General features: G+C 43.9%; 1 protein-coding gene across 1 annotated transcript in view; it reads left to right on the forward strand.

Annotated features, from left to right (window-relative positions):
- The window catches only part of scap (SREBF chaperone), a 37190-nt gene that overhangs the window by 1241 nt on the left and 19120 nt on the right, over window positions 1-16829 (forward strand). Inside the window, exons 2-13 of the mRNA XM_083918149.1 lie at window positions 3479-3679; window positions 6810-6930; window positions 7408-7565; window positions 8381-8601; window positions 10066-10171; window positions 10249-10421; window positions 11284-11410; window positions 13379-13491; window positions 13636-13730; window positions 14473-14571; window positions 15384-15596; window positions 16206-16594. Of these exons, the coding sequence (XP_083774275.1) occupies window positions 3558-3679; window positions 6810-6930; window positions 7408-7565; window positions 8381-8601; window positions 10066-10171; window positions 10249-10421; window positions 11284-11410; window positions 13379-13491; window positions 13636-13730; window positions 14473-14571; window positions 15384-15596; window positions 16206-16594 (1937 nt within the window). The 5' untranslated portion in view covers window positions 3479-3557. The remainder of the gene's footprint in view (window positions 1-3478; window positions 3680-6809; window positions 6931-7407; window positions 7566-8380; window positions 8602-10065; window positions 10172-10248; window positions 10422-11283; window positions 11411-13378; window positions 13492-13635; window positions 13731-14472; window positions 14572-15383; window positions 15597-16205; window positions 16595-16829) is intronic.

The following is a 16829-nucleotide window of genomic DNA, read 5'->3' on the forward strand; positions in this document are numbered from 1 at the left end:
GATGAAAGTTAAACTACACTTTGACACTATTTATTTAAAGGACCATTACTCCAGGGCATCTCTGCCCCTGCATGGCTTCGGGAGCCGCTGTGCCGGGTTGTTCTTGGCAGGTGATGTTGCGACAGGGTTGCATCAGCTCCCATCATCCCTGCATGTGTTCACTGTCTTGTGATAGTTATTTCACCAATGTGATAGAGTTTGAAAAGACATCTAGAAGTGCTGGAGAAAGATGCATTTTGAAACTTTACCAAGTGAACTATTCTGTCAAAGAGACGAGTATGATACTGGCGGATATCGAATGAAAAATCAAAATTGAGTGTTAAACTTTGTTATTTATCTAAGTAATTTATCAGAACTACAGAAATTCTTGTGAGGACACAGACTGCCTGTAACATATCATTTACATTATGGTTACTGATTGACAGGGCATTTCCCTCTTGTATCATCAGCTCTGGTTGTAAAAGGCTGTGTTGCAGTAATCTGCTCATCCACATCGAGCTCGTCTTTACTGCAGGACCAGAGGAGCATGCTTTCACATTATGCAACTATGGGATTGAATGTTGATGCAGTTGTGTTACGAAGGACAGACACTGCCTGAGCTCTCTGGGATGTTTGTGGGTGATTTTTGGCCTACGGTAGTTCATTTGAGGATATTTAATAAGGCACTTAAATGCATTGCATGGTAAAGAAAATAGTTGACTATGCCATTGGAATATATCAACCCTGGAGATGCATTCAAACTAAGCATTTTAGGGAGTGTTCAAAAGAGGTAAGCTTTTTTAAAATTATTTTATTCCAGTGTCGGTCGTTTGTGAGTGCTCACAGTATTGTTGTAAGCATGTGGCTTTATAAATTCTTAATCTACAAGTCACCTAATTAAGCTGAAGACCCGTAATCATATCCCTAACTGAATTTGCGCTTGCAATGTGAAACACTGTGTCTTTCATGTCTGTAGCTGTGTTTTTGTCTGCAAGTAAAGTGTGCTTGCGTCTCACGTGGGCGGTATATAGACTGTTCTTTGTTAGACTATTAGTTTCCCAGCACGTATGCGCAAAAGCACAGGGTTATTTAACCGAGGCATTTTCCATGGTGTTGCTATAAAGACTTATTTGTGGTTTGTGGCGTTTGAGCAGAAATGTTATTTTTGCACCCACAGCCGTAGTAGCTGTATATCCCAACAAACACCATCAAGCCGGACAGAATAGGATTTCCAAACAATTGCTGGTCACCTGCCAAAGTGGCTGAAGAGAACACAAACTCGCCAGCCTGAAACAACAGTACACCAGCACTCAGTGGCTGATATATATTTTCTGCCTTGGATATAAAGTTCTGGCTTTTATGTCTCTGTCAAACTTGCCATGCTTTTGAGTTGTGAGTCAGCCGTGCTGCGGCGTACAGGATAGTTCTTCCTACAGGCTGTCAACATAGGAGGAGGGAAGCAGCGGGGGTCGGCCATAGGCCCTGAGCGCTGCTCGCTGCTCGCTGAGTTTCCGATCGGCTCAATCCCGGATTAGTTCACTGACGGAGATACTGCTGAGGCTTTGCCAAATCAGGTCTCACCGCTACTCTCGTGTAAGCTCACAGCACGCAGTGAACAGGACAAGCAGCTGAGACATGGAGAAGTTCATTGAACATTTTCCCTCGCAAGAAAGTGAGCAGGACCATAACCTGTTTGAGAGTCGACTTTCCTGCAGAGACGGAGCAGAAAGGCTTCACTTCAGAGCCTGTTTTAACCTTCGCAGAACCCATTGTGCAAGCTTGCCAGGACGTTGCTGTTTTTACTGTATAGGGTATTTATAACAGGAGATCAAGGGACTCCTGAGGCAAATTCCTCCCAGGGAATGTTTCCGTTGCTCCCGGGGGGGCGGACCGAGCAGTCGCACACTCAGCCTGAATCAAGAAGGGAGCTCTACGTTAACCACAAGGCAACGCTTAAGCTCAAAAAACCCAGTGCTGCTGCTTTTAGGGGACGTAAACGGCTGCGAGCCAGAGAGATAACCTGGTCTCCCATCAGCAGGTATGGCGTCAGAACAGTTTAAGGCTTGCATGATGGATATAGCGCGGTAACAACTGATGTGACAGAGCTGTTGTTGTTGTTGTTAGCGCATAATATTGTGCTGCTTATTGACATTATGTGAGAATCAAAGGCTTAATGGTCAGTAGAATGAGATATTGTACAAATCCAGATGCAGTGTTTGTGTGTGTGTGTGTGTGTGTGTGCGCCAGAGCAGCCTGTTAGACATTTGTAATAGAGCAGTGTTTAACTACAAACACTTGATAGGCAGCGCTGAACCTGTCTGCTGAGTAAACGGAGAGAGAGAGAGACAAGAGCTGAGATTGGGCAGAGAAGTCAACAGGAGATTAAGTTGATATGGGAAAATAAAGGAACTGATTTTGTTTAAACTGAGGTGAGCCACCCATGAGACAGAGATTTCACGTTTCTTTTGTTTTCTTTTACCCTCAAATCCTTAAACATGTCAACAGTGACTGTTAAATGATAGCTCGGTTGTAAAAATAGTTGCTGAACTTGCTGATTAAATGATGAATCGACTAATTCTTTCTACCCATAACATAATAACTGTGTTTGTAATCGTTTCATGCTCTTTAAAATCGTTTTTCTCGACTTTGTAGCTTTACAAATAATAAAGTTTTAACTGATTATTACTCATTAGAATATTGTAAAAAATGCTCATCACAAGCTACAAAAGGCCAAAGACCTAAATTTACAATTAAAAGATAATAGAATGCAGTAAATTCTCACATTTCACATGTTTGCTCCATTAAATGCTACTGTCTTCCTCCTTGGCCGGCTCGTCCCTCTGTGTTTTCCTACCTGAGTGGAAGTGGAATTTACCCACTGTGCAACAACAAAAGCCTGTTATCAGGTGAACCTGGTGGTTGTTTTTTTACCCAGGTTTGATCGATGAGACATGCAGGCCTACATGTGTTTGCTTCAGTCGAGCTGCTCAACAGGAGTTGCATGTTTTCTACCGGGGGGAAATGTGTCCACACCTTTTTGGCTGCTGAAAGAGCCGTGTGTTTTAAGTGCTGTCTAGCATGTGACCCCTGTATGAGCTGGTCTGAAGGAAAAACACAGCGTGCCTTTAGTCAGCGGCATGTGTGCCAAAACGTGGAGTATGTGAGTAATTAGGTCTCCAGGACAGAGCTTCACTTTAAGAGCTGTCCTCTGTACATGTGTGTCTGTGAGGTACCGCGATGAGGTTTGCCCCAATGAGGTCCAAGATGATTGGTCAGTAAGTAATAAATCAGTGCTTCATAAATGTATAAAACAACAAGACTCTCAAGTGTATATGTCGGAGCAAATGTTTTGTTATTTTTACCCAAAACGATGTCTTGATTATTACAATTTTAACATACTTTCAACACACTTGTGCACATTGCGATCACTTCTTCTTTGTGAAAAGCAAACCACTAAGTTGTTAAAAAGATCCGTTCAACTATTGTCTCACTCCTCCAGGTCCCTGGATGCCCCGCGGCGCACTGTCCTCGGCCGCGCAGTGCTTCCCGATGGCCGGGAGTTGACCCCGCCCACCAGGATGACGCTGCGCGAGCAGCTGAGAGAGAAGATCTCGGCGGCCTTCTACCGCCATGGGCTCCTGTGTGCCTCCTACCCAGTACCCATCATCCTCTTCACCTCCGCCAGCATCCTCACCTGCTGGTAGGTGCTCTGTCTGGTGTTGATGTTTCGATGCCGAAATGTCGATGAAACTCTATTTGTTTGACTGCTAGAATTCTGCAGCATTGGTGGAAATGCAGGAAGTAGTGTTGGGAATCCTTAAAAATGAAAGAGAGAGAGGCGTCTTTGTAACTTTTATACAGATGGTGCAACAACCATGAACAGGCAGTGAAAGGCACCACTCACATACTCACTCTCTGACAGTTGGTATTTTTTCAGCTGTCTTTTGAGGTCTTGATCGTTATTGACTGCTTAATAGATGGTTCAGTCCCTGGTTAGATTCAGCAGAAGATTACAGACCCCACTTTTTTAAATGCAACGTCTAGGAAGAAATATTCTTTTATTCAGGCTGATACTGTATTATAAGAAACATTTCATTATGTGTGAAAGTGTCCTCACAAATAAAACCTGGGGAAAAAAGCTACCAGTCATCCAGCGTAGACACACTGAATTAAAGAGAAAGTGATTGGACAGAGGAGACGAGTAACCGGCTCAGTTCATCTGAACTGACCATCTGCACACACATAACATAACAGCCCCCCCTGCGTGCTGGCACGACGACACAAAGATTCACTTAACACACGCACATTTCTACTCTCGCTAAACCTCTGGTCCAAAGAGAGGACATAGGTCAGAGAGTTGGCCCGGCTTCATCGGGGAAAGCATTGTAAAACAATCTCAGCGATCTGAAACACACACATTCACCTGCTGCGTGCTGTCCTCGCACCACCTTACAGCAGGGGTGCAGAGCAAATGGATGGCTGACCACCACCCAGGGGAGAAGTGAAAGAAAAGGGCTTGAGGACGGGCTTGTTAAAGGCAGGAGCCGAGCAGAGGGCTGTGAGAAAATGGCCCTGTGAGAATGGGAGGCCTGTCCCTCCATCTGCCTGTCAGGAGGGGGGCTGGCTCCGCACAAAAGAGGCCTTTGTGGAGGTACAGTGACCTTGCAGAGTGGGGGAGGCATTGAGGGAGGGAGAAAAAACAGAGAGAGAGCAGAGAGGTTTCTATTCAAACTGACACATTTCTAAAAGTGAAATGAGTCATATTTGTACTCAAAATGACAACACGCTGTCCACCTGGAGGGTGATAATGTTGCTGATCCATAAGTTAATCAGCAAATACTTAAACACCTGCTCAGTTTGGGGATAATATCCCAGATGTTCCCCTATCTCTGCAGATAATACAGAAAAACAGATGGATCTCAACTCAAACAGCCAAACTTGTATTTATGTATTTTTATGTGGATCTCTTTTAGCCCATCAGCTAAACTTCCAAGAGTCCTTCCCTGTGCGACTACAGATTGGGAAAGCCAGCATGCATTATCATAAATTCACAGGCCTTTTCATATGTCTGCCTGTGTGCTATTGTCCTCTCATTGTACGTAGTGACTAAAAACTGCTAAAACTCACCTGAGGGGGCGGCCGGTGGCACAGTGGTTAGAGCAGTCGCCCCATGTAAAGAGGCTGAAGGTAGCGACCGTGGGTTCGACTGTGGCCCTTTGCTGCATGTCTCCACCTCTCTCTCTCTCTCTCTCTCTCTCTCTCTCTCTCTCTCTCTCTCTCTCTCTCTCTCTCTCTCTCTCTCTCTCTCTCTCTCTCTCTCTCTCTCTCTCTCTCACCCACCCCATTTCCTGTCTTTCTGATATAATTAAGGCTTGGAAAGCTGCCAAAAACTCACCTGAAGTGTGAGAAGAAGAGCTGTAAAAATGTCAGACGGAACTGACAATCCAGCCTTATGTCTGCCAAAAAGGGGCCTTAAAGCGGCAGCTAGGGAGCATTTTGGATATCTGCAAAATGACCAGGAAGTTGATTTTAGAAGATGAATATCCAATACGCAAAGCATGCTGTCTGAGTGACTGCAAAGAGGTCCAACACTGTATATATCATACCACAAGATCACGTGAGAATCTGACCCGTCAGATCAAGGATAGTTACCCGTGGTGTCAACCGGTGTTTTAACTAAAATGCTTGTGTGTCTTTTTCCTGCCATGTTGTTCAATAATAGGATTTTTCTGTGAATAATCGAGGTATCAAAATCTCATATCGTGACATCTCTAGCTGCAACCCACCTGTTTTCGGATGTAACATTTTATATATAAAGTTCTGAATGTTCTTAATACTTTAATAGTGCAAGACTTCTGTCTTTACTGTTTATAAAAATGAAAAAAGGACTTGATTGTTCTCCGATCTCAGTCTTGACCTGTAACAGATTCACTCTATCTAATGTCAGATGTGCTCTGGCTTTGTCTTGTTTTGAAGACAGCCCTGTGGCTAGTTTCTTGAGGAGCTCTTTCCCGGCTGGACCGCCTGCTGTACAAGCTGATAATGACATCATACTTGACTAATTTTGCTTTGACACCATGGCTTAGTAATGCTTAAGTGCTAAAAGTCTTTTCCTCCCATGATTGTAGTTTTAGAAGGATTGGAAGTAGCTGTGTTATGAATCCTGTGATGGTGAATATCCGATACATGATCAGTGAGCATTAAGAAAGAACACAGGTACTGTGCACAGAAACGCACTCTTTTATCTGTCAGAAGGACACTGTGTGCACTTTCCTACCACCATTGAAAGCTCATCTGTCAGCTATGTTTTTCGGATATCTCCAACACCATCATTAGGAAAGGAACTTGCCCTACACACACACACACACACACACAGGCACACACACAACAAGAAGTGAGAGGTTTGGTACTCTGTGGGAACTAGTTTCACAACAAACCACCCTTTTCCAGGAGGAATGGGGAGGGGGTTTCTCCAGGTAGCACTTAATCTTGCAAGACAAGCCGGGGGCCCTGGTGTCATGTTCTTCCCAGCTGTTGCACGCTGAACACACGCATCACACGTGCATGGATCAAGTATCTGCTGGTTATTGTGCAGCCTCACAAAGATGCAATCCTGTTTGTGCATTTCGTTTTATACGTATTATAATACTTTTTTGTTGTAAAGGAAATAATCACGAGCCAAATTGTCTGATATTAAAATAAAATATTCCCAACACATCAAAAGAGCAGACTTTGAGAGGTTCAGTCATTCTCACGCTTGTGTTTCATTACCGTTATTTACCATGTGACCCCCCCCCCCTCACCAATCTCACCCTTTCTCTCTCTCCCAGCTATCCGTTATTGAGGCTTCCCCTGCCTGGGACAGGTCCTGTGGAGTTCACCACGGGGGTGCGAGACTACAGCGTCCCTTCCCATGAGCCTCAGGGAGACCTCGGAGAACGGCCCGACTGGGTAGGAGAAGAGAGAGCACGCACTTTTATGTACATCTCAGAATTTGTCCATATTTGTATAATTCTTTAACCTTGAATCCTCATCCTGACCTTAAAGTAATTACAATCCTAAATCCAAACTCAACTGATGTCTCTTCACAACATTGTCCTCACTCTGAAAGTGTAAAACTAGTTCAGACACAAGTTTCACAGCAAAGGTGGAGGTTCATAAATAATGAAAGATGAACACAGAGCATTGGCTCACGTACTGCTCAACAGTAGTTTTACTTTACAGTAAACCTTTGAGGCGTGACGACAGGAAACTTGACAGCACTCACAGCAGACTTTCACCTTCTTGAGTTCTCCTTTAAACAGCAGTCGTGATACTGTGGTGGATTACCTGCTAATGAGGCTGGTTCAGTAGATACACTGAATGTGTCAACCACATGTTTGTTTGTTTGTTTGTGTGTGTGTGTGTGTGTGTGTGTGTGGGCTGTAGTACCGGGGTCCTCCGGTTGCCTACATCCAGCAGGTGTTGGTGAAGGCATCGGTGTCTCCGTGGGACAGCAGCCTGGTGCCGGTGGACGTGTTTCGGTCGCCGCTGGGTCGAGCCTTCAGCCTGCTGGAGGAGATACGCAACCACGTCCACTCTGACAGGTGAACGCACACACACTGGTACAGTGTGTTTTTCTGCATATTTCCTAACCTAAAGACAAACTACAGCGATAAATAATTGATTATCTTCTTAATTAACTGATTAAAATGTGCTTGTTTTGTCTGACCAACTGACCAAACTGACCTAAAGATTTTCCACCTGCAAAATTTTTGGGATTTGTGATTGAGATGCTGGGAAACAGGATTTTTGGCATTGTTTCTTGAATCTTGATTAATTAATGAATTACCTTTTAGTGGTGGTAAATACAAATGGAACATTTATCTCTTTTCAGGACCCCATCACTCCACTATATCCTTACATAGAAAATATTCGTTTGCTGCTGTATTCATGTTCTGAATGTCGAGTACAGCCCCTTTAAACGCAGCTGCTTTGTAAAAGACATTGGTTTCCGTCCCCCCAACATGTGTTGCTGCACAGTTAGTCAGACCATGACCCCAAAACCATTTTGCCTCCTGGCGTGACAGAACGAAAGAAAAACATCATTGACCTACAAAAAAAAGTGTTGACTTCCATTGAGCCGTAGATCTGTAAACTTAAAGGTTGGGCACATGCTGTTGTGCAGTGCAGTTGATTTTTAATGAAGTCTCTTTGAATCTGGAGCATTTTTCCAAGAGTGAACTTAATGATTTGGTACTTCCCTTAATTAATAGATTACAGCTATCTTCTGTTCCAATACTAATATCTTGAGGTCTTCTGGTATTTGTAAGCTGTGTTAATTCCAACTACTCCTTTCTTCTCACCCCCTCCCCTGTGTTCCTTATCTCTGTCTTCTCCTCGTCTTCTCTCCGTCTCTCAGCTCCGGGGTTCGCAGTCTGGAGACGCTGTGTCTCCAGGTGACAGACCTGTTTCCGGGGTTACGGCGGATGCAGTCCGTGCTGCCAGAGCACGGCTGCCTGCTTGTTTCTCCCGGCAACTACTGGCAGAACCAGCAGGAGCTGTTCGACTCGGACCCCGACCTCCTCAAGACCATCCAGAAACATGAACCGAAAGGCCTGCACACCTCGGCCACACTGCGAGGTAGGGATGAGGAGGAGGAAATGGATAGTGTAGAAGAAGATCATTGAAAAGTGCCTTTTTTCTTGTTTAGGGATATTTCTCAAAGGAAAAAAAGAAAAGTTTAAGTTCACGTGTGTTTTTAACCTGTCAAATGCTCCTGTGTACAGACCCATGACCATGACCCTGTGACATGGATTGATTGTGTGTATAATGTGGAACATCTCTCAACTTAATCCATCAAAAATGATGAACCTACTTTAATTTAGTGGTGGTAAACATCATCCCCTGGTGGACCAAATGATTTCAAAATTCTGAATTTTAAAGATAACAGAAGTGTGAATGAATGCCTCTCGAGAGCTAAAAATAGAGCCATTGTTTTTATGTCTTTGACTCCCACTAGAGCCGGTCGATGACAATAAATATCGTCAAAATGACAAAAACATGCCTGACACATATATTTCGGTATTGTTTCTGTCACAGTGTAGAAAAAACAGTGATCAAACTGTATCACGGGGCTATTAACGTAAGATTTGTCATATTGTCATTTGGGTGACTCTATGTTCCGACCCTTACACGTTATGTTCATTTTGCACTAAAGTACTTTTGTTAAGTAATAAACTACACAGGAGTGTACAAACATATGCTTTACCACAGAGTTATTTCATATATTTATTTAATCATCAGAAAATATAATACATTGTGATATAAATGGAGCTATTCAATTACATATATAGGGATAGAAGATTCAGCCGTATTGCCCAGCATTAACTCCTTCCACCATTTGTTCATTTCAAGATTTAATTTCCTTTACCTTTAACTGTCTGGTAGAAGCTGCTGGTCTCTGATGTGATGGCTTCTCTCTGAGTATGCTGAACATCTTTGATCCAAACATTTCCATCTTATCTGACTCACTGTAGTTATTTTAATGGTGTGGCTATATCAAGGTAAAAGTTTGTATGGTTTTAAATGCACCATGAAGTGCAAAATAAAGGAGTGGAATATATTCAGAGGCATTTTTTTTATTACTTCTTTCAACGGGACAGTCTGCCTTCATTCAACAGGAGTAACTGTGGGGAGGTAGTGAGCAGGGGATTAGTGGTATCAGAAAACTAAAGAGGCTTTTCATATGGACAGAGAACAAGCAGTTACATTCCTTGGGAACATAGAGAATTCTCTTAAAACTTTACCCACTGACACAGTGAACTAAATCACCCTCCCTGACTGGACCAAGCCAGCTCAAGAGATTTAGAGGTGGACAGCTTATTGTGGAGCTGGAGTCAGGGACAGTTTGGCTGCCAGACGCAGTCAGACTGACACTCTTGTTCACGCTGAAGGCCAGTCAGACAAATGAATGACAGCTGGAGTGTGAATATGATGTATTTGATTGCCTGTTTATCAGTCACTACAACAGGAACATGATTGGCATTTACAGGAATGTGCAGCAATATGTGCGTTTACCAAAAAAGGTGTGTTTGTGTGTTTTAGACCTGCTGTTTGGCGTCCCGGGGAAGTACACTGGGGTCAGTCACTACAACAGGAAGAGAGTGGTGACGTACACAATCACTCTAGTGCTGTCTAGCTATGATGCCAGGTGAGTCACATATGCAATAGAAGAGAAAATAAAAGGGGTTAGTGGGATGTATCTAATCTCCATGCCTGTGTGTCTAGGTTCCTGGGCAGCCTACGGGCCCGCCTGAAGCAGCTCCACCCGTCAGCCAACTGCAGCCTGAGAGACGACCACATGGTTCACGTCCACTTCAAAGAAGAGATCGGCATCGCTGAGCTCATCCCGCTCGTCACCACATACATCATCCTTTTCGCCTACATCTACTTCTCCACACGTTAGTCCCACTCCCTCCCTGATCCGTCCTGTCCGTCCTGTTCCTCCATACTTTGTTCATTTCTGTTTTTTTTTTTCTTTGTTCACACACACCTCACAACGTGCCAAAGATCCAGACTCACGCCTGTTGCGCCATATTGTGTGCACGTGTGTTTGTGTGCCAAGGTTGTTCCTGTCTGGTGCAGGGCTAATCCTCACACAGGAACATTGGTACACTGCTGTAAGAATGCACCCGGCTTACCCTCAGTGGCACTGTTTGTACAATCATGAGTTCAGAACACAAACACAAAGGCTCAGAGTGCACAAAATATTATTCACTCTTACACCTTAAACATATACAAATGTAAAGTAGCTTGTTATTGCAGTTTTGATCACTTTATTTTTATTAGATTTTGAAGACAAAGTGAGAAAATTATTTAAGAATAATTAATTTCTTTTGTATTTGCTAACATTTGTTCTTTTTTTCCCTTTTTGCCGACATAGCTGTAGAATATACTTTATGTCAATTGGTTTTTAAGGACATAATGTAGCTAGATCTTTACAATGTAGGGAATGTTTGAACTTAAAAACCTTCAGAGTTTGATTAATTGTCCGTTCAAAAGGTCAAAATTAACGGAATTAACACTTTTATTTTCATAGCTGACTCTGTGTTATATTTAATTAGCTGGCATCTTAAAACTTTGGCAACACTTGCATGCAATTTCATTTTTATGAACATCTTGGCACATAGTTGATTACAGCTCAAGTAATAAACCTGGGGGGTGAAGTGATTTCTTTAAAAAAAGCCCAAAATAGTTAAGTTAGGTGTAATAGAGCAGGTGCATGAATAGCTTGTCCTTATATCATCTTTCTTCTCCCTGCAGGTAAGATTGACATGGTGAAGTCCAAGTGGGGTCTGGCTCTGGCTGCTGTGGTCACGGTCCTCAGCTCCCTGCTCATGTCTGTGGGACTGTGTACACTGTTTGGACTGACACCCACGCTCAATGGAGGGTAGGAATGCCTGCTATTTTCCACACTGTTTTCCAGATGCTGAAGACTCTTAGGCTTGAAACAGGTCAACATGTATCTAAACTTTTTATTATTGATTCATTTTATCAGGACCAACTGTAGTGGAAACCAGACCACTGACCAAAAGAGTGAATCTCTAACTTAAATAAGGGTGTTTACAGAATAATAATTGGATTGAGCTTCTGGGTCACAGTTTCTGCAGCTGTTGCATCGCCCCCGTTATGCTCTGCTTTTGACATTTAAATGGATATTTACTGCCCTAACAGGCCATTAACAGTTTCATCATTATCTCTTATCTTATTCACAGAAAGACAAGGACAGGTCCACACACACACACACACACACACGCGCGCACACACACACACACACACACACACACACACACACACACACACACACACACACAAACACACACACACACACACACACACACACACACACACACACACACACCACAGACACCGCCTTATTGACTTCCCTCTTCCTCCTCATCGACGTTACATGTTAATGTTTACAGCAGGTGGACTGTGTGTTAGTGTGGATGAAGGAGGCGTGGATGTGGGCGGGACTTCCCGAGGAGGCGGACGTATAGTGATATTGACATTTAATGGTTGTCCAATCATTTGAGGATTATTAGAAAGCAGACATCGTGGCGTGACAACGGTAAACTGTTGTCCAACCACTGACCACGATCCACGCACGTCGGATAAGGACTGTTCTCGTTCTCTGTGTGTGCGTTTGCATAAACACACATCAAGGTCGATAAAAACCAAGAAATGCATGCAAGCTACACATTCTGCTTACTCATGGTTGACTCTACTTATGTGTGTTTGTGTGTTTATTATGTACAGTGTTACTGAGTGCGTCTGATGCAACATGCAGAGCTGTGACCCAGTTATACACTCACTTCTACGGTACAAGCTTATCTATACTCTCAAACTAATCTCTCTGTGCACTTCAACAGAGGAGGAAATTCCTAGCACACACCTGCCAGAAATCGATTTTCGATTTAGCGTTTTCATTATTTGTTCTTTCTGGCTGGAAGAGAACCTTCATTATAAAAATCATTTAGCATTTTGTTTTGGCCTGTGTCACACACATACACGTGGGCGGAAGGATATGCAGTAGTGATGCTGGAGTCGACCCACATGCAGGTCAAAAAGTGACAAAGCAGCATTCAGAGCGGCCTTAATTATTATGAACTTACAGAAACATCGCATGCAATAGTTCACCTTCTTTTCCTTCTCTCTGTCTCAAACGCACGTGTGTGTGCAGAGGTGCAGTGTGTCTCCGTTCTTCTCACTACTGACAGTTGTGCTACTATAATGCGTAAAGGTGGCAGTTTGTACGGTGTGGAGCGCCTCACATACTCAAGACGCTGATACCTGTTTGCTTCCAGAATGCCGGCTGCTGTGTGAAATCACACTATGGAGAGGGATTAGGACACCTCAGCTTGGTTCTGTGTACATAAACAAAAGCTGGCATTGCAGCATACCTTCATAGCAGCACTGTTGCAGAATCTCTGTGAGAAAGGGACTGTAGTGACTAATGCATAACCAGATGATTTACTTGACCTTATTGTAAATGATCGTCTTGATAACCAAGCGGCTCATTGTTTAGAAACAGCCCAGTTTCTGTTGAAATGAATGGCCACTGAGTCATTGTGGGTGACACACAAGTTATTACAAAACTACTTCAGGGAGATGGGAACATTTGTTCCACCAAACTCAGCTTTACTCTTTTCTCTTGCACTCCTTGCTTGTTTTAAGTTAATTGTCATAGGAAAAAGGTGGAGACAGAGGTTCAAAAACATGCTAATGTGGCATGGGAACATTTCATGAGCATGTACAGTATATGCACTGTATGCAGACCTGCACTCAGAAGTGAGTCCTGGTGTCGTTTTTTTCAATTCACGCCTGTGTTTGAAGTGTCGTCGTTTTCTGTCTGCAGGGAGATTTTTCCTTACCTGGTGGTGGTGATCGGCCTCGAGAACGTCTTGGTCCTCACCAAGTCGGTGGTGTCCACCCCCGTCGACCTCGAGGTCAAACTCCGCATCGCTCAGGGTAAGGGAAAAGTGTGTTGTGTGTTTATTGTGTTTGTTTGTTTTTTTGTGTCAGGTACAGCAAAACAAGCAACTACGTGATGATTACGCCTCACCTGTTGCATGAATTAGCATGTTAAATATCTCTTGTTTGTTTTTCCCCCAGGCCTTAGTAATGAGAGCTGGTCTATCATGAAGAACATGGCCACTGAACTGTGCATCATCCTCATTGGCTATTTCACTCTGGTGCCAGCTATCCAGGTAACACAAATGAGACAGTATGTGAGAGTATGTTAATGATGATGTGTGAAAACAGTCGAGAAATGAGTCCTTTTCTGGAGTCTTTTCACACCAAGCATTGTGTCCTTCTTGCAACACATAACACACTCAATCCAAAGACTAAGGGCGCACTCACACTGTCCTTCCGCAACGGGCCAAAACAGGTTTTTCGGCTAAAGCCTAGTGCGTTTGACCAGTGTGAGTGCACCCGCTCCGCGCATAGCTGCGGCCAGATGGCCGTCCATGGCCCGTCTGAGAGAGGTGGGCTTTTGTAGAGCGCGTTTGCACATGTACGAGCACCATTGTTGTTGTTAACAACAACAACAATGGTGGCGAAAGGTTCACGTTGGTGTGATGCGGAGGTGGAGTGTTAACTGCAGATTTGGTTGGATGGAAATATTCAAAAACAGTCGACAAGACACACAAAAACTCTGAGGTCTACGGAAAGATTTGTTAACAAAGCGACGCATCGCCATGACGTCATCAATGCGTGTGACGTGTTAGACGTGATGACGTATAGGCAGGCAAGAAGCATTGGCCGAGGTAGTGTGAGTACAAACGGGCTGGCAAGCGGGGAGAGGGAGGGGGGGACAAGTACCCTAAAGCCCGGGGCGCGGTGCGGAAGGACAGTGTGAGTGCGCCCTAAGTGAAGACCTGTATCCTTCTAGCTAGGTTGTCATACCACAGGTTATTTGTTTGTTAAAGTTTGTTTTTTATGCTGCAGGAGTTCTGTCTGTTTGCTGTGGTGGGGCTGGTGTCCGACTTCTTCCTGCAGATGTTCTTCTTCACCACAGTACTTTCTATAGACATCCGACGCATGGAGGTGAGAACTCTCACTTATACAACACTATAACTCAGTTTGTGCCTCATGAAATCAGAATTTTATCGTTTTAACTGTTTTGACGTCTGCATGTATTTAATCCTGACAAACACTGGCACATCTGTGAATCAACCATAACAATCAATGTAAAAATCTCAAATGTAAACATGAAGATAAACGTGACAAGCTCAAACACATGCGCAAATACGGGTCCTACAGGAGGTGAGATGTCACGGGCCCACACACATTCCCCACATAGTTTTCAGATTACTGTTTTCACACTGTACACTTCTTATTTCTTAGTGTTGCTCCTTCTTCCTGTCATACACATACTGGAACCTTTCATTTGTGTTTAGCTCAGTGCCCCACTAAATGAGCATTAGCACTATAAGCCATACACAAAATATAATCAGCTTAAAGGTAAAAATTAAATCCTTAATCCATAGGAAAATACGTGGTATACGTAAAATATGTGATGACTATAGCTGCAACTAATTTTCTTTTTATCATTAATTAAAGTTGCGCCATAAAACATTTTTTTTATCGTCATCATAATTTCAACTTGTGCAATAAAAACATCACTAAAGGGATTTTTTGAGTTAGTTGAAAGACTAAACTGAAACTAGCATTGTTTTTTTTTTTAATAGTGCCTTTTGCGTTTAGTTCAATTTGTTCAACAAAATAATGTTATAATTGCAATGGATAAAAACAGAGTCTAATCATTTAGAATCTGTTTTTATTCATTGCAAGTAATATTGTTATTGTGATATTCCAGATGTGTTAACATTTTCAATCCCCCCCCCCCATACACACAGCTGGCTGATTTGAACCGCCGCCTGCCAGCAGAAGCAGGACTACCGCCACCCAAGCCTGGCCCACTGCGTCCACGCGAGGTCCCCCCTCCCCCGCGGCCCTCCCCCCACACTATCACCCTGCAGACCCCGGCCTTCAGGAACCTGAGGCTTCCCAAGAGGCTGCGAGTGGTGTACTTCCTGGCCCGCACACGCCTGGCTCAGCGGATCATCATGGTGAGACGATGGATTCAAAGCAGACTGTAAACATTGTGCTGCTCTTATGCACAACATCGTTGGCTTCCTGTACCTTCTGTGCCCAGGTTCAATGTGTTATTAATTACATTTCATGATTAATGTCACAAAGACTGACAGGAGCATTGTCTGTCAGTCTTTCAGTAATTCAGTGACAAATCAGTGTGGCTGCACCCTCAAGCTGACACGTGTGCCATTGCAGTAAAATGGATAAAGGGCTGTGCATTTGTAATCACATTAACAGGGACTGGTGCTTTAAGACCTCATCCACATGTAGCTAGCTAAATCTGACAACAAAGTCCTGTTATTTGAGCTTTAGTGTGCTAGTTATGGCACTGAGAATGCATGTGGATAATTGGTTTATTGTGACAGTGGGTAAAAGAGAGATTTGTTATTATGACAAGAAGAATAAACACCTGATGACTAAACGGTGTGATCTGATATTTGGAAGTAAACATAAATGTGATGGATGAGGGGGAAAATACTGGAAGTGGAGGCGTGACTTACTGAAAACCAGTTTCATGAAAGAATAAATCTCAGCTGACACAGCTCACCTGACTGATCACAATCATTAATCTGCTTCATCTCCAGGTTGGCACTGTCATCTGGATCGGCATCCTCGTCTACACCGACCCCGCCGGAATACGCACCTACCTTGCTGCACAGGTGTCGGAGCAGAGCCCTCTGGGAGATCCAGGAGGAGGCGGTCTGCCCCCTCACCTCGGGGTGGCTCCCGTCTTCCGTGGAGGTGATCCTACCAGCACCCTCAGCATCCACCCCGCACCAGATCCAACTCCCTTACCTGAGAACCAGTCACAGGGCCACCATGGCTCCGCCAGAGCAGGGCCCCTTCCCCAGGCTCCGCCCCCCTCTGTGCCTCAGATCACCTGGGGGGCAGAAGACGAGGAGGGCTGGAGGAGGTTGTCCTTCAGACACTGGCCATCGCTCTTCAGCTACTACAACATCACTTTAGCCAAAAGGTGAGTTGGCTTTAAACTTGATGGTGTCCGGGCTCAACACTAGCAGTTGCCAAGTTGCCTAGGCAACAATTTTTAGAAATACGCAACCAATCCTTTGTCTTCAGTTGCCATCAGTGGCAAACACTGTTTAGCATGTATCAACTAGGGACAGGAACAGTAAAACACGCACCCCAAAATCAATGCATTTTTAATTATTTGTTGCATCAGTGATATTTAAATATTGCTGTTAAAGTCA

The sequence above is a fragment of the Echiichthys vipera genome, assembly GCF_963691815.1.
Source record: "Echiichthys vipera genome assembly, chromosome: 8".
NCBI lineage: Eukaryota > Metazoa > Chordata > Actinopteri > Perciformes > Trachinidae > Echiichthys > Echiichthys vipera.